We start from the raw sequence: 18,348 nt of genomic DNA, 5'->3' as shown, positions 1-18,348 counted from the left end.
AAAAGAAGCAACATACAGAGAGTTAAGGTCAGGATCCAGCTGGAAACCTTTTTAGCCGTTGAAATTCTTATTAGTGATAAATGAAGTTGTTGTTTTGGGAGGAATACAAAGAAAACTCTAGGCCCCAGGCTGGATAAGTTAGACTTCATTGAAATTTTTCTTTTCCAGTTATTTGGACATGAGGAGGTCCAACACTGAGTCATTACCATCTGGGAATTCAGCAAATAATTGAGCAAGAGACACAAGATCTCACGAAGCCAAACACATTGGAACTTCTTGGCAGGGAGAAGAGAACACTGTGGACAAGGCTTTTTCAGAGAACGGATGTTGATTTGCTTTGGAGCAGGCTGAGGACTCAAAACATCATTCTTCAATTTCCACTTCATGATCCACCGTGGTTTTGACAGTCGGCACCGTAGATGGTGGTCCAGTAGGTGTTGGATAGTAGACAGTGCTCAGCAGGGTTGTAGAGCTCTGATTTGCCTCAGGTGTGGTAGAGAAGGTGGTCTGAGGTTCTGACTGGGTCGGTGAGGCCGAATCAAAGATGCAGGTGACATGGGTGGACTTTCCATCTGTGTGAATGATGATGCTGTTACCATTGTTGGGGGCTTTGCCGAAGTGGACAAAATATAAGACCAAAACAACTAGGGTTGTTGCAATTAGACAAGCCAACAGACACACCAGAAATGTTTTCCAGAGAGACCATGGCTTTGATGCGACCTGTAAGGGATTGTAAAATGGGATTTTAGAAAATTACGTAATGGTGATTTCAACTACAGTAAAACTAATCTTTTTATTATACCAAATGTTGCCATTTACATGTATAATTATTCTCTCTCTCTTTCCCTATATCTCAAACACGCACACACACTCACATACATACACATACACACACTTTGTCCACAGGTGTGTGTATGTGTATGCGTGTGTTTTATCCATGTGTATTTTATGTCTATTTTATCCATGAAGATAAACTAGCCCAATAATTATCCCTTTTAAATTAAACAATAAATAAAGCAATAAAGCTTCCTTTCTATGCAAATGTTTTAACCTCATAAATATATCACATTAAATTAATATATTATTAAATTACTTCCCATGGTAGAAAATAATGAAAAGGCATGTCAAAAATTTAGGCTGATTATCTTTGGGTGATGTAAAATTGCAGATATTCTTGTCTCACTGATTGTTTCCCATTTTCACCTCAGGTGCTGAGACTTTATAATTAGCAAATTATTTGTTAAATACATTTTTATTTCGTGAACAATAATAAATGGAAGTTCGTGAGATTTGGAAAGACTAAATAGAAAAATAATTGTCTCTGACTGGAACACGGTCTAAACAAATAGAAAACAGCAAGAAGAAACTTTTAGGGGTCACAGGACGCATGATAGCCAGAAGACAGCAGAATGGCAATGCAGAAGTACAGGGCAGGTGGCCAAAGAAGGGTGAAAGGACAGTATTGGTCCGCAGAGGGACCAAGAGCGCAGGGCCTGCCTGCTCTCTCTCACCCGATGTCCCACCGTCCCCAGGTCCCTAGTCTTACCCACTGCGGCTGGAGGGTCACATTGGGAAATTTACAGCCACAGTGTGGTGGGCCTTCATTTGAGCAGTATGGATTTCTGGGTAACTGCAGAGAAAGAATTTTTAAGTAACTATAAATACATAACCTTGAGCACTTACTAAGGATGAAAAAGTTCATTTTTTTCTAGGAACAAAAGTATCTAAAATACATTTGAAAATGAAATGAATCCAGCATACATCAAATGAGACACAACCACATGCTCAAAGAATCTGAATCTTCAGTAATGGTCCAATGGTATGAATGATACAAATACATTCTTTTTCACCAAAATGAACAAAGAAGGAAAATTTAATGATTGTCTCCACAGATGTCCATGGAACATTTAACAAAGCTTTAGCAACCAGCTCTGACAAAAACAAATACTACAAATATCTAAGAGCTAAAAGTAAAAGAATGTGATATAAAGTTTATCTCAGAACAATAGCCACATCAAGAGTGAAGCATCAAAAATAGATACTCAGATTCCTTTAAATTCAGAAGAGTGAACTATCTTCTACCAGAAATATTAGATAATTTTTCTAGAAGCTGTAATGAGTATATAGAAATAATAAAAATAGAAAATAAAATTTGTTATTTCTAGATGATGTGATTGTATAAATAAAATCCCATAGAATCAAATTATATCAAAAGTAACAACTACTTAACTGATAATTAAAATATAAGATGTCTATATAATGTTTTATATTGTTGTTTCATGTGCATGTATGAATAGTAGAAACTGATCTTAACAGTAACATAAATTATATAAAATTTATAAAACTTTACTAATGATCAAAAAGTTGATTAATTTAAAAACGTCAGTTGTCTAAGCTCTCAGTCTTTTGAATTTTCATGAAGGTCTCTACAGAATTTGTAGAGAAAAGCCTTGAGTAAAATTCACCTCCCAAAAATTACGTGGCAAAATTAATTTAACCTAAAGAATAAAATTAAATGGCAGAGGACAAAGGTAAAGGAAGCGTAATTTTAATTGATTTTTCTGAAAGTAATGGATCAAAGATGATCATATTTTACAAGAAATTTCTATTTTTCCCAAATGTTTTCAAATATGCAGATATATATCTCTACCAGTGGCTTTTAAAATGTGGCTACATTTATTTGGGGATTTAAAAAGGTATATTTGTCATGTTAGTAAAAAGTAAGAATTTCTAATCATTTCTTCTTTTCTCAAAATCTCAGTATTCTAGCATAATTAATCAACTGAATTGGTAGACTGAATTGCATAAATATTTTTGGCATTCTAGATGAACACAATAACTCATTTATTAAGAAAAAGGACATCAAATGGTATGATATAAATATTACAATATTAATACAGCAACATTTTACAACTTCCTTAAAATAAGACAAATCTACAAATTAAGATTATGATAGTCTGTTATTTAATCCCACAAATGATCACAAATGAACCTTCAAGTTGTAAAGCAGTTATTATACCCAATCCTATCTTTGGTTTTTTTCCTCCTCATTTGTTTCAGATATGCAAGCTGACATAAACTATAAGATTCATTTTTCTTTCCTAGGAATGTTTTTAAATGCATAATTTAATATATAATTGTTTCACCTTTCATTTCATATTAATAATTTCTTTCTTGTTTCCAACTTAGGTATAATAATGCAAAATATAAACACATTCAATTCACTGATTTGATGCAATAAGAAATAATAGATGAAGATATTTAGTAATCAGTTTCATGGATAGACTATAGGATAAAGACAAGTTTAAAGAAATTCTAGAGTATACATATAAGTACCTTCAATTAGTTTACATTTACTTACAAATAACAGTATTCAAAATATGGACACTCATTTCATGACAATTAGAACTTGTACAAACTAAAAACTTGTGTGAGTTTTCATCAATTTGCATTTTTTCATTTTTTTGAATTTACAACTCTAGTTTTTGGAAATGTAATATCTAATAATGAAAAAAACTGTGTGAGAAATGTGAATTCAGTCTCTAATTCTGACACCAGCAACAAGTAAGGACTTTTACATAAAGATCCAGATTTATTTAAATGGTCAAAGAAAAAAAAAACCCTTTATACCTACTAGTAAATTTGATTTATTTTTTTGTTAGAGGTACACATTTTAAGTGCAATTCCCTCAGTCATGAGACATTATCCATCAACTACTACTTTAAATACCAATAGGTCCATGAAAACAAATGTTTTTATTGAATTGGAGCAAAATATATAAACATCTAAATAGCCCTGTTAATATCTGCTACCAACATAACATTTAAAGTCTTCTATTAAAACTTTGTCTATTATTAATTGTCTACCATTGTTTTCTGCTATAAAAATCAAAATTTAGCAATCCCTATAGCAATCCTGTACTAGCAAACATAGGAGAGGAAAGGAGCTTAACTTTTCTTGAAGGGCTAAAAACTGAATGTTGTGAGTAAGAATATTGGCCATAAAGGATATTGTCAGGCATTCTCAACACTCACCATCTCAGTTGCATTTTGTTCAATATCCATAGTTTGCCGCTGTTGTTTTCTGTCCATCCCGAAAGTTCTGGTATCTTCAATGCTGCTCCAAAGATGCCTGCACTCACTTTGGGATTAGAAATTAGGAAATACTAGATTTATGTTAAACTAATTACTTTTTATTTATTCATTCTGGATTATGGAAAACAATAGTCATCTATTTTCTGGGAAACTGTCCAAATTCAACCACAAAGTACACGATTTATGTTATTTGGGAAAAATAAAACATTGGCTGCCATCAAAAAAACAATGTGCAGAGATTATCTAAACTGCTAGAATGTCTCCAGGATTCTGAACAGATGTGAACCCTTGCCCTTCTTATTTCACTAAACTTTTAAAGAAATAACTGAAACTTGATTTCTCACAGGTTAGGAATTTGGATTTTGCTTTTTAAAAGCCCACAAGGCCACTCCTTAATTATGAATATTGCAGAGTTCTGTGCTTAAGCAAATAGAAGGATTATGGTGATGACTAAGGTCGAAACTGTCCAAAAATTAGACAATATTGAGATTATTAGATCATGATAAATTTAAGTGAATGGCAAGTAATAACTACCCTGCTACTAATATAAGTGACAATACTAAAATAAACAAGGAGAAAAAGAATATTATGTTACTTAAGATAGAGTAAAAATATAAAAAGAGGAAGTATTACATTTCAGTAGTTCTTGACTAAGAATCAAGGATTATGTTAGGCAAATCTCATCAGCTTCTTCACTATATATTGCTTTAGGCTATGTAAGAATTATATCCTAATCTTTTAGATAAATGGGAACAAGAAAAGAAAGAATGCCTGGTGTTTTTCTGCTTCTTACAAGTTAAAATGTACATTATGCAAAAGATGGAATGGGCAATAAGTTTTTCCTGCCAATCTGAGTGTTGACCCTTTGACAAGGTATAATACAAAACAGAATAGAGAATAGAAGACCTTAAAGATCCTTTTATTACACATTTCCTATTAGCCAACAACTTTGGGAAAGGGTTAGTAATGTGAATTTCCAAAATATTATTAGAATTGCAACATATCCTGTTTCAAGAGCAGACAAGTCTCCTTGTGTGTAAGAGATATATTCCTAAAATACGGTTACGTGATTGAATTCTTAATCTCGGGATTTCTCATTAGGCAAACATTAAATGACGATGCCTTACCTTAAGATTAGTGCTTACCGTTTTTTTGTCTTTGGGCACAGGCAAGTCCTAACTCATTAATTCAGTTTCTCTGGTTGTTTCTAAACCCCCTATTGTGAAATGGTCCGCTAACTCAGATTCTTTATCGTACTAAACTTCTCAGTGGTATCTAATGCAGACTGATAAAGAATGAGACAAAGCACCTAGGAAAGCTGGCATTAAGAACAAACTTCCCACATATTTTTAATGTAGCTTGCTATATTATATTAAAATGTTATATGACCCCTCCAAAGCAAGAGTGAAAGTCAGAAGACAAAAATAACCATCTTCAATGAACTTAAAATTAACTACAGACAGAGCAAGCAATAGCACAGTAGATAGAGCCTTTGCCTTGAACACAGCCGATCTGTGTTTGATCTTCAGCATCCCATATCGTCCCCTGAGCACTGCCAGGAGTGATCTTTGAATGCACATCCAAGTCCCTGAGCAAAGAGGCAGGAGTAAGCTCTGAGCACAGCTGGAAGTGGCCCAAAAATAACAATTTGGGCCACCTCCAGTTGTGTTCAGAGCTTACACAGTGCTGGTGTGGATGTAGGGAAAAATGGACACTCTTTCACTGTTGGTGGGAATGCCAACTGGTCCAGCCTTACTGGAAAACAATATAGACAGTCATTCAAATACTAGAATTTGAGCTTCCATATGTCCCTACAATACTACTTCTGGGAATATATCCCAAGGATGCAAAAAAGCACAGTAGAAATGACATCTGTACCTATATGTTCATTGCAGCACTATTCATAATAGCCAAAATCTGGAAACAACCCAAGTGCCCTAGAACAGATGACTGGTTAAAGAAACTTTGGTACATCTACACAATGGAATACTATGCAGTTGTTAGGAGAGACAAAGTCATGAAATTTGCTTGTAAATGGATAGACATGGAGAGTATCATGCTAAGTGAAATGAGTCATAAAGAGAGGGATAGACATAGAAGGACTGCATTCATTTATGGAGTATAGAATAACATCATATGAGGCTGACACTCAAGGACAGTAGATACAAGGGCCAGGAGGATTGCCCCATAGCTGGAATCCTACTTCATGAGCGGGGGGGGGGGGAGAAGGCAAATGGAATAGAGAAGGGATCACTAAAAAAATGATGGCTGGAGGAACCAGTTGGAATGGGAGATGCATGCCGAAAGTAGATAATGGACCAAGCATGATGACCTCTCAGTGTCTGTGTTGCAAGCCATAATGCCCAAAAGTAGAGAGAGAGTATGGGGAATATTGTCTGCCATGGAAGCAGGGGGAGGGTGGGAAAGGGGGGGGGTATACCCGGGATATTGGTGGTGGGGAATGTGCACTGGTGGAGGGATGGATGTTCGATCATTGTGAGATTGTAACCCAAACATGAAAGCTTGTAGCAATCTCATGGTGATTCAATAAAATTTTTAACAATAAATAAATAATAATAATAATAATAATAATGGTTTTTCTGTCCAAACATTGAATGTAATCAAAGTAAAGAGAGAGTAAAGTGAAAATCATCTGCTACGCAGGCAGGGTGAGGAGTGGGATGAGGGGTACACTGGGGTTCTTGGTGGTGAAACATGTGCACTGGTGAAGGGATGGGTGTTTGATCATTGTATGACTGAGACTTAAACCTGAGAGCTTTGTAACTGTCCTCACCGTGATTCAATTAAAAAAAAAATTTTAAGTCAATAGAAGATCAGAACAGCAGAATAATTGCAGCTGAGGAAAAGACTGATGAGCTTCCAAGATGAGATGCACCAAAAAAACCTCTAAAAAACAGCCGACAGAAGTCTCAAAAGAAATGAGTAGCACATCTGAGAACCAGAGGGTGAGTTCAAGAGGAACCATATATAAATCACCTGATAAAGACAAATTTGATAAATCATCACTAAAAACATCATACATCAGAATTTCCCAGAGTTGATAAATTCAGTCATTAGGGTCCAAGAGGCTTAAAGGGTCCCTGCAAAAATAAACCCAAATAGACAAACCCCAAGACATTATAACCAGAATGAAAAGCCAAAGATAGAGACAGAATACTGAAAGCAGCATGATCGAAAAAGGAAATCACATGCCAATTAGATTCACCGCCGATCTATCAAATGAGTCTCTCTGAGCCAGAAGAGAATAGTGAGATATAGCAAAACAAACAAGTGAAATGAAAACCTCACCAAGAATATTTAATTCAGCTAGATTATCATTCAGATTTAAATGATCAATACAAAGCTTCTTAGATAAGCAACAGCTTATCACCAGTGTGACCTTCCCTTACCATTGTCCCCAATTTCCCATATCCCCCACCTGCAAGCCTACCCCCATAGAAAGCATGAAATAATTTATTTTATATTGTTTGTTACAACAAAATGTAAAATGGGATCATCAAAATTACTGCTTAGTATATTAGATATTTGAGTCTCACAAATATAAGGTAGTAGGGACTAGAGACGTACTAAGACTGAAGTACTTGTTAGAGATACACACAGAAATGTGTGTTAGGGAGGATGATTAATATCACTGTCACTGTCATCTCATTGCTCATCAATTTGCTCGCGCAGGCACCAATAATGTCTCCATTTTGAGACTTGTTGTTACTGTTTTTGGCATATTGAATACGCCACGGATAGCTTGCCAGGCTCTGCCATGCAGGCGAGACACTCTCGGTAACTCGGAGAGCTCTCCGAGAGAGGTGGAGGAATCCAACTCGGGTTGGCTGCGTGCAAGGCAAAAGCTACCGCTGTGCTGTCGTGCCATTAAAACTCATAATAGTAGTTACCTTGCAGGAGGTGGAGAAAAGTTGAATTATAACCGGACATCACAGGAAGGGAATTTGGAAATATTCTATCTTTGAACTGATTATGATAATATGGCATTTATTTATAAATTCAACTGCAAGTGAAAATGTCTCTGAGTTAATAAGTACATATAAGACGAGTACATACGAGACAAGCTCTAACAAAATTCACATTACACAAGTCATTATGGATTTTCTCCAATTTTCTACCATTCTTCTGCAGTCATAAAAATCTGGAATTACTCTAGGCAAGTCATCTGCAAGGTCCATTTGCCTTTGGTCTAGGCTTGACTGATGTCTAGAAACTTCCGGTGTCAAGACCTGATGGCGCAGCAAGAATCAAATAGAAAATGAGGCACTTGCTTGACTTGTGCCCTGGTGAAAATGTAATGGCTTTAAGGTAATTAGGGCTGTAATTTGGTTGATGTTGTCTCCTCTATCAACACTAGACGAAATCGCTTCTAATCCTGAGGTTTCCGCTTGGCTTCATGAAAGCTTTGGGGACTGTGGCACTTAAAAGCTTCTCGGTTGGGAACTTGGATTGCATTGCAGCGCCAGATTTTTTGCATCAGTCATTGTGTATCTTTGAACCCATATTCATCTTCTGGTTTGCCCTCTGGTTCTTCAAGTATATAAACTATTGTCAATTCTTGAACTTGAATCCAAAATTTTTGGTCTGCTCTCAGGTCTCATGCCTTTCTTTCTTCATTCTTGAAGATTGTTCAAAGATGAAAATGTTGTTGGTCGGTGATGGATGACAAGGGCAAGAACTGTTCCAATTTTCTTGCTACTTAGTAAAAAAAAAAGTTGATTAAAATTAAGCAGAATTGGCTTGCTCTTTTCAATTCCTTGAGAAAATACTTTAAAATGACTTTTAAAAAAAATAGATTCTCTCCGAGTGTGTGTCTTTCTCTTCTACTTTTGTTCTACTCTGGAGACTCCTGAATTTTCTCTCTTTCTATCCCCTCACGTCTTTCTCTAGTTTGTCCTCTGGTTCAGCAAGCATGTAAACTATTGTCAATCCTTGAACTTGAATCTTCAATTTTTTGGTCTTGTCTAAGGTCTCATTCCTGAGCCTTTTTGCTTTGTTCTCAAAGATTGTTCTCCATCTTGACCTTGGAATCAAAATGTTGTTTGGTTCCTCCACCAGGAACCAAAATATTATTCCTCAGGAGTGACAAAGGGCAGGACCTTTCTCATTTCCAGGTACTGAAAATAAAGCTGATTAAAATTAGTCAGAATTGGCTTGCTCTTTTCAAGTCCATGTTCTCCCTTGAGAATACATTTTTTAAAAATAACATTTTTTAGAAGTATTCTTTCTATGTATCTTCCTCTTTTTGCTTTCTTCCACTCTGAGGACGCCTCTGTTCTTTCTTGAATATATATTTCTTTCTTTCTATCCCCTCAAATCTTTCTAAATAAATTTTTCTTCAATAAAAAATATCTTGGTTCACCAAAAAAATAAGTCAGAATCATGAGGCATTGGAACATAGCAACGACTCTGCATCTACCTAGATTTATTGTGCCATTTATTCAGTTTGCTTAATTCACAAATGTAAGTAGAGGTAATGGTTCAGGATTCTTAGGAGAAATGAGGGAAATTAAATTTCTTAGTTCTACTGTAAATATATCTTAAATTAAAAAGTTTATCCATGCATCAAGATTAAGGAGACAATTTTAAACCCCAGATATAGCAGCTGTTCAGAGCAGTAAATAATAGTGAAAAATGAGATGGATAATGGGGGCATTTCCACGTCTCAGCTCTGAAACTCAGCCAGAAGTCAAAAGGAAATAGTTCAATTTCTGATTCTCCAAATTTGAGTTAAATTATATAATGTTTGTCATTCTGCCTCTGGTTTATTTTATTTGATATAATTCCCTTTAGACACTGTCTTCTTAAATGGCTGGGTAGTGTCCTATTATGTGTATATATCACCTCTTTGTCCATTTATTTGTCAATGTGCATCTAGATTGTTCCAAACAATTTCAGCTACTGTAAATGCTACAATGTACATAAGGTGTGCATGTAACTTTTAAAACAAGTTATTTTGTTTTCCTGTTTTTGTTGAAAGAGCATTCGTTTTGATTTAAAAGTTAAAACAAACTTAGAAGTTTACACTGTTTTTTATATTTTAAGTTTTCAATAATTGTCCCCTGAGTACATTTAAAATCAATATCTGCTTTCTCCCATATTTATTTTATTTTTTTATTCATTTATGCTTTTTAATTTTATTGTAGGTACTTTGCAATATTCCTAATCCTAGGGTTTCTTGCATCTCATCCCCACCAGTGTTCATTTCCCTCCATCATTGTCCCAGTGTCCACCCACATCCTATTTATCCCAGAACCCCTCCCCCATGGAAAACTTCCTGAAGATCGGTTCTCGGTATCTGTTGCCTTTGTGCTTTTGCTTTTCTCTTAAATACATATCCAGAATATGAGAGAGAATATTCTGTTTCTGTCCTTCTCCTGTGACAAACTTCGCTCAGCATGATACTCTCCAGATTCATATAGGAAACAGCAAATTGCTTGATTTCATCTTTTCTTACAATCAAGTAGGATTCCACTGTGTACATATACCATAATTTCTTTCTCAAGCTATCTTTTCTTTGGCACTTGAGTCATTTGGGGTTATTGTGAATAGTTTGCAATTAACATAGGAGTGCAAATATCTTTTTTGAATAGAGTTGTGGGGCTCTTGGGTTAGATACCAAGAAGTGAAATTGCCAGGTAATATAGAGAGCTCAATTTCTAGCTTTTTAAGGAGTATCCATATTGTTTTTCCAAAAGGCTAGATCAGCCAACATTCCTACCAGCAGTGAATGAAGGTTCCTTTTTCCCCTGAATCCATGCCAACACTCATTGGGGTTTTTTATGTTTGTTTGGTTGGTTGGTTGGGTTTTTTGTTTTTAAGTCATTTTTTCTTTTTTTCTCTTTCTTTCTTTCATTTCTTTTCTTTTCTTTTTTTTTTTTTTTTTGGTTTTTGGGTCACATCCAGAGATGTTAAGGGGTTGTAGCTATGCACTCAGGAGTTACTACTCCTGGTATTGGTTGAGGGACTATACAGGATGTTGGGGATCGAACCTGTGTCAGCCAGGTGCAAGACATACATTATACTTTGCTATACTATGGCTGCAGCCCCAATACTTATTATTTCTGTTCTTTTGTGATGCACGCCAGTCTCACTGCTGTGAGATAGTATCTAATTATTATCTGATTTACATATGCTTGACCCATTTATTCTGAAATGATTTTCTCTCTTTCCAATTTATGACATGTTTTTCATTAAAAACACATTTTTCTCAATTGTAAGCAACTCAATCTAACTAAAAACCAGTTGAGTTATTTGTTCAAGGACCCAGGACAATTCAAGATAATTTGTTAGACATAGGCTTCCTTATCAAGGTCTAAATATACATACATTACTTACTCATTTTTTGCCCATGTTGTCAGTATGCAGATAACATCTTGTTTTATTTCTGCACAATTATTTTTTAATTCATCTATTCATAGTAACAGTATTTGATAGATGTTGTATCTTTTGACACACCTTTTTAAAAAAGAATTAAATTGCCTTCTGCATTTCAGCATTTTTATCCTGTGACTCCTACTCTGCATATTTTATGCACCCAAGCTAACTCTGCTTTAAGACTAAGCACAAGCTATTGTAATTAAAGATATTTATATGTAATTTCCTCAGGGATATGGACCACCCCTATCTTTTGTTTTGTTTTTGGGAGCTACACCCCATGATGCTTAAGGCTTACTCCTGGCTCTGCTTGTAGGGATCATTCTTGGTGGGCCATGGAGGTCCTTATGTGTGCCAGGGCTATAACCCTAGTTGTCCCCGTACAAGACAAATTCCTAGCCCGCTGTACTACCTCTCTGGCCCCCAAAATGTATTAAAAGATTTTTAGTAATAAACAACACAATTTACTCAACTTTAATGAATACTGGGTAACTATAACAGATCATTGGCTCAGGATTTCCATAAATCTACTCCCCAAAACAAATGAACAAAAATCCATATCTACAGAAGCATAAGTGGTAAACTATCAAACTGTACACTTCTGTGTATTTATTGACTTGTTCTTATTCCTGTGAAAATGATGTTCCTACAAACATTTTATCCATGTATCCTAAAACTTGCCTGTGATGTTACAAGGTGCACACACCTCAAATTCACTAGAAAACACCAAAATAATTTTTAAATGTTTATACTCTTTTTTTATTACAAGGAATGTATGAAAGTATACATAGTACTGGATCAGTGTTCACCAACCTTTTAATACCTGTGGATCAACACTTGCCATGAAATACAGGTCCATGGCTGATAATGACAGCCAAGGAGGTAGACAAGTAGTCTTTCAACCATTCTATATCTGCAGACTGCAAACCATTGTTCTATATCATCACCAATGTTTGAAATTATCTGAAAACCAGACCTCAAAAACTTATTTCCAATCCAGTAAGTATAAAAATATCCATGTGGCTTTAATTTGAATTCTATCATAATTAATGGTTATGCATCTGAGAGTGAAACATTTATTTATATTCATATTTTTTTGTCAACAGGAGGCAAGTATACTAAATGGTCAGGTTACCTAAGAAATAACCCAGCCCAGGATACCTGGGATTCCTGACAGACCTTGGGAAATGATATGTCATTCTGTGAGTCACAATTTTAGGATAAGCCAGTGATTTGGTGGTTCACAGTAATTCAGCCATCCCAGCAATTATTACCCATCTTGAGATTACTTCATAAGAGACATGAAAAGAACCAGAGATAGACAACTTCTCATGCCTGCAAATAACAATTGATTTGTAAAGAAAATGGGACTTATAGCCAAAGAGATCCCACGAGCAAGGAGTTACACTGAGAAGGAATGCATTGCTACATTAGTCTGGAAAGTTCTTGTAGAGGGTCCATTTCCTTGCTTGCTTCTGTTTCTCAATAGTACCAGTGTTCCTTATCTCCTTGTTCCATCTTTAATTCTTGCACCATTATCAGGCTACTACAAACTCTTGCTTTCTTCCTCCTTCTTAAAGGAAACTTGTGATTACACTGGGACCCACTAAACCAAGATAATCTTCCCATCCAAGTTTCTTAACTAATCGCCAAATCTCTCCATTGGAAGAATCATTTATAGGGTAGGATTTGGCCATAAGCATTTTGGGGGAGTCATTATTCCCAGTAAGGGAAAGTCCCATATGGGAATCAAAGAGTGTCTGCGTCTAGATTTGGTTTTGCTAAAGAAGCCTGGTAGTCACCAAAATAATAACAAAATGAAGTCACTCACTTCTAGGTCTGCCACTGTTCTGCCAACTCTCAGGACATGCGAGTCTTATTTCTGACACGGCCTTTACCACATAGCATTAGAAGAGCCTCTTGAAACTCCTACTGTGTTTGCCTTTCAATTCCGAGCACATTACCTTTTGTGGAATAAGATTAAAATAATAGTTAGAAATAATTCCTATTAAAGATATTACCATCAAACCTTAAAATATTAGCATTCAATTAATTACTTACAAATCTGATGAACCAGAAAGACTGAAGTTCCCTTTAGGACAAAACATGAATCTTGTGTGAGGCCAGAGAGATAGCTCAATGAGCCAGAGCACATATGTTGCATGCCAGAGCATCTCATGGAGCGTCTCACCTTGGAGTGATGCCAGAGCACAGAGTCAAAAGTAGTATCTGAGCATCAAAAATTAAATCCATTACAAAGGTCAGTGTAATGACGTTGCTCTCTTATTCTTTTATTCACGTCTACAAAACTCCTGTTAGGATTTTAAGTGTGTCAATGCTTACAATAGGCAAATGAAATACAATGGTGGTCACATTTTACAAAGGAGGTTAATAATAACCTTAAGATAGCTAAGCTGGGCTGGAGCAATAGCACAACGGGTGGGGCATTTGCCTTGCACTTGGCCGACCTGGGTTCAATTCCCAGCATCCCATATGGTCCCCTGTGCACCGCCAGGGGTGATTCCTGAGTGCAGAGCCAGGAGTAACCCCTGTGCATTGCCAGGTGTGAGCCAAAAAAAAAAGATAGCTAAGCTTGCAAGCTTCCATCAGTGGACCAGTCTTCATGGCCCTTATTTTTAATGCCTGGGCTATTAGTCTCATATTATGCTTTTTTATGTACTACAAATAAATGCAATCATTCTATGTCTGTCTACCTTTTGACTTATTTCACTCAGCATGATACTCTCCATGTTCATCCATCTATAAGCGAATTTCATGACTTTGCTTTTCCTGATGGCTGCATAGTATTCCACTATGTAGATGTACCATAGTTTCTTTATCCATTAATCTGTTCTCAGGCACTCAGATTCATGCTAGAAATCTTTCCAGAAGTGGAAGGGCGTGATATGGGCAGTTAGGATAGAGAAGGGGCCAGTGAGACAATGATATTTGGAACTGATCACTCTGGATAAGAACTGAGAGCTGAAAGTAAAGGGACATACATGATAACCTCTCAGTACTTGTATTGCAGACCATAATGCCCAGAAAGAAAGTGAGTGAGATAGAGAGTGAGTGTGTGTTTGTGTGTGTGTGTGTGTGTGTGTGTGTGTGAGAGAGAGAGAGAGAGAGAGAGAGAAATTGCCTGCCATAAAGGCAGGCTGGGGGGCAGGTGGGAGGGTGGCCGGAGTACATTGGTGTTGGGAAATTTATAGTGGTGAAGGAATGTGTATTAGAACATTGTTTGACTGAAACCCAATAATGAACTGTAACTTGTAACTATATCTCACAGAGATTCCATTAGAAATAAATAAATAAATAAAATAAAGGGAGGGAGTGGAGAAAAGATAGCTAAGCATGCTCTATTAGAGGTCTGATTTGCAGTCACAACGAAAACAGCTGCAACCCTTGCTTTCCATATACTTCAAAGAGCTCCTACCTAGAATTTGAGACTCTCTCTCGCACATCATCTCTGAGTCAATGCTGCCCGTCTTAATTGCTACTGTCCCCAGAAAATGCTCTGCTCCAAAAGGTTACTGGATGAATGGGTGACTGAGGAACAGATGGTGGAGATCCTGGAGCTCGAAAGGTAAAGAGAAAGAGCAACACTGAGAGCACATAGAAAGGAGCAGCAAGGTGAGAGGTTATTTCTGAGGGTCCCGGCACATGACTGATCGTGATAGGCTTTAGGCATGATCTTAATCCCGCTGCCTCATTTTTCTCATCCTGGGATCTTGTGAATAGGAGAAACAAGTAGCATAGCCTAAGGAAGAGTCTTTCCCTTGCTCCACCCTACAGGACTTCCTGCATCTCTACGATCACAGCCCACAAGCCAGCCTCGCCCGAGCTCCGAGAGACATTTCTCCATAGCAGGGCTTCCTAAGCTTTTTCTGATTGTGGTTCCTTTGCACCTAAAACCTGGGTAAGCGCACCTCTGATTCATGACGTGTTTGATTTTGTAACAGATTTTGTCTGCTGTGCCTTCAGAAGATTTTACTGATGCCAGATTTTCGGGGACTGAATACACAGTCCCATAAGGGGTTGCAGCCCACAGCTTCAGAAGCTAGGCTCTAATGTCTTAAATGAAGAAAGAAAGAAAGAAAGAAAGAAAGAAAGAAAGAAAGAAAGAAAGAAAGAAAGAAAGAAAGAAAGAAAGAAAGAAAGAAAGAAAGAAAGAAAGAAAGAAAGAAAGAAAGAAAGAAAGAAAGAAAGAAAGAAAGAAAGAAAGAAAGAAAGAAAGAAAGAAAGAAAGAAAGAAAGAAAGAAAGAAAGAAAGAAAGAAAGAAAAGAGCCTCATAATCAAGCCTAAAGGCAGGCCAGAGAGGGGAGCTCTGGGAGTGAGTCAGCATCCTGATAACCTAGACCACAACCCTGATGCTTCGTGGCTGCTTACAGCAACTCTTCTGTTCTCCAAGTCACCCGAACAAACAGCCACACTGCTTATCAGCACCCCAAAAGATATCTTGGTGTTCAATGCAGTATCCATATAATTACCAAACATTTTCAGGTACTAAGTCAAGGTGGTGATGTAGACCAGATTTTTCTATTACTAAAAAACACTCAATCTTTAAACCATAGTACTAGCTGGATATTAATAAATATGGGTTAATGCGATGCTATAGGGGAAAAAAGCAAACGTGATATGTGTAAAATCCTTCAAAATCCTGTGGTTGTTTGCCCTGTGTGTTTATGGTCGCACATTTCCCCCATTGCCAGAAATCTTGTTTTCTTCTACTCAGTCAGTCAACTCTCTGAAAAGAGGAATATAGACCAGGCTACAGTGCTGGCCCCCGATTCCCTTAGTGTTGTTTTTAGTTCTCGGAGGTGATGCAACACCTATCCTTGCTCATGTCTCGTCTTCTCTCCAGCCTCTAGTTATTGAATTTCCAGGATCAGATTTTGGACTGCCTCTCATCTTATTCTCACATTGTAGGTGAGCTTAGGGAGTCAATCACTTTTAATACTGTCCTGATGAGTCTGACTCCTTAAGTGTAGGGTGGAAGTATCTTCTAAATACCCGGCACATATACCCTCTACCTCACCTTACATGTTCCCTCTGATGTATTAGCAGACAACTTAGATGTATTTTGAGGGTGGGGGAGCTTCTTGGGTCACACCTGATGAGACTCAGGGTTTACTCCTGGCTTTGCACTCGGGGAATATTCTTGGCATTGCTCATATGGGATGCTGGGAACAAACCCAGGTCGGGACATGTGCAAGGCAAACCCCCTACCACCTTTACTATTACTCTATCCCTCCTCCCATAATCACTGTATTACTATATTTTTGTCATCCCATTGTTCATTGATTTGCTCGAGCAGGTACAGTAATGTCTCCATTTGTCCCTGTCATGTACTAGTGTAGCCTGATAGTGTATTGGTGGCGCTTTCAGGGTCAGGGGAATGAGAACTATCATTGTTATTGTTTTTGGCATATCAAGTACGCCATGGGTATCCTGCCAGGCTCTGCTGTGCGGGCAAGATACTCTCAGTAGCTTACTGGGCTCTCCAAGAGGGACAGAGGCTTTGGGAGTGGGCCTCTAATCACCTTTACAGGTATTCCCGGTCTACAGAATGAAAGCTTTTGGTTGACTGGCATGTTGTAACGATCTGCACTCTGACAAACATGCACCTGCCTGCATCTCTGGGCAGCACCTGGGACATCTGTGACCTCAGGTTGACCTCCTGAGGTTGATGGAGTGCAGGTTGTTGCAGGTTGTTGAGCAGCTGGCAGAGCAGGACCCTATCGAGAAGGGTCTGTGCCAGGTCAAACACCTGCACTGACTCCCAGGTCACCGGGTGGTTGACTAACAGCACCCCACAGTGGATGAGCCACTGCACATACTGCCGCCACGACTATGTCCAAAGCACTGTGACTTGGTCTGGCCAGGGCAGGCAGCAACGCTGTGGCAGCCGCTGTGGTTTCTCCATGCTCAGGCGACGCCATTTTGTCCAAATCTTGCAAGCAAAACAGCTGGTGATGTCCATCAGGAATCACACGTAGAGTTCCATGCCTGGTGTGCTAAGTCACACATTGTCTAGGCAAGGTAGTGAGCCGGGTTCAGGAGAGTGTGAGAGGTTCAGGCAGTGTCAGAGCCATCTTGCCTCCAATCTGCGCAACCCACGTCGCCCCCAGACTCATGCATTCTGTCTGAATCTTGCAAAACAGCGGGAGACGTCTAGCAGGAATAACACATAGAGTTCTAGCAGGGATCACACATAGAGTTCCATGCCTGGTGTGCTGGGCTGCATGCTGTCTAAGGCGAGATGGTGAGTTGGGTTCGGGAAAGCTAGAGGAGTTCAGGGGGCACTGGCACCATCTTGCCTCCAAAGCCCCTCTATAATAACTTTACAAAACCTATTGTGTCTCTTGTGGATATCCTGTGGCAATGGGTTGAAACAAGTCATCCAAAATTTGACTTGATTTTAAGACTGATAATGACACACGAACCCCATGAGACCAGACAGAATAAATAATGGCTGGCTGTATGAGGCTATTGAGAAAAGAAGTTCCCACTGTGTTCACGCAAACAGCGGTTTGAGGAGAGCTAGTGAAAGGGAAATGTTTTCACTTTCACTGGGGTGAGAATCTCCATGCAGGTGGTGCTGGCATCAGTTTGACCTTCCTGCCGAAGGTGCCAAAGAGTGCAGCTGGACTTTCATAGCAATGCCCACTGTGGGGCAGATGAGGATCGGGAAGTGTTGAATCTGGAAAGCGATGGCACTCCAATGTCACTCAAGAAACCAGACTTCATTATACTCTCAGAGACTTGGAACCTGAGATTAATCCTATGGACTGAGATTCACGCCTGAGACCAGTTCTAGTTCCATCCCCAACCACGACATTGTCTCCCAAAGCA

The 18,348-nt window shown here is 38.0% G+C and overlaps 1 protein-coding gene across 1 annotated transcript; it reads right to left on the bottom strand.

The window, feature by feature from the left end:
- Nucleotides 1-363: 363 nt before the first annotated feature.
- Nucleotides 364-17,435, bottom strand: DYNAP (dynactin associated protein). The gene is made up of 3 exons (XM_004616166.1): nt 17,334-17,435; nt 1,547-1,630; nt 364-720 (listed from the first exon to the last, which is right to left on the bottom strand). The coding sequence occupies exons 1-3, from the start codon at nt 17,433-17,435 to the stop codon at nt 364-366; spliced, it is 543 nt and encodes a 180-aa protein (XP_004616223.1).
- Between the last annotated feature and the right edge of the window lie 913 nt (nt 17,436-18,348).

This window comes from Sorex araneus, chromosome 2 (assembly GCF_027595985.1).
Source record: "Sorex araneus isolate mSorAra2 chromosome 2, mSorAra2.pri, whole genome shotgun sequence".
NCBI classification, from domain to species: Eukaryota; Metazoa; Chordata; class Mammalia; order Eulipotyphla; family Soricidae; genus Sorex; species Sorex araneus.
This window is presented reverse-complemented; position numbering and strand designations above follow the sequence as displayed.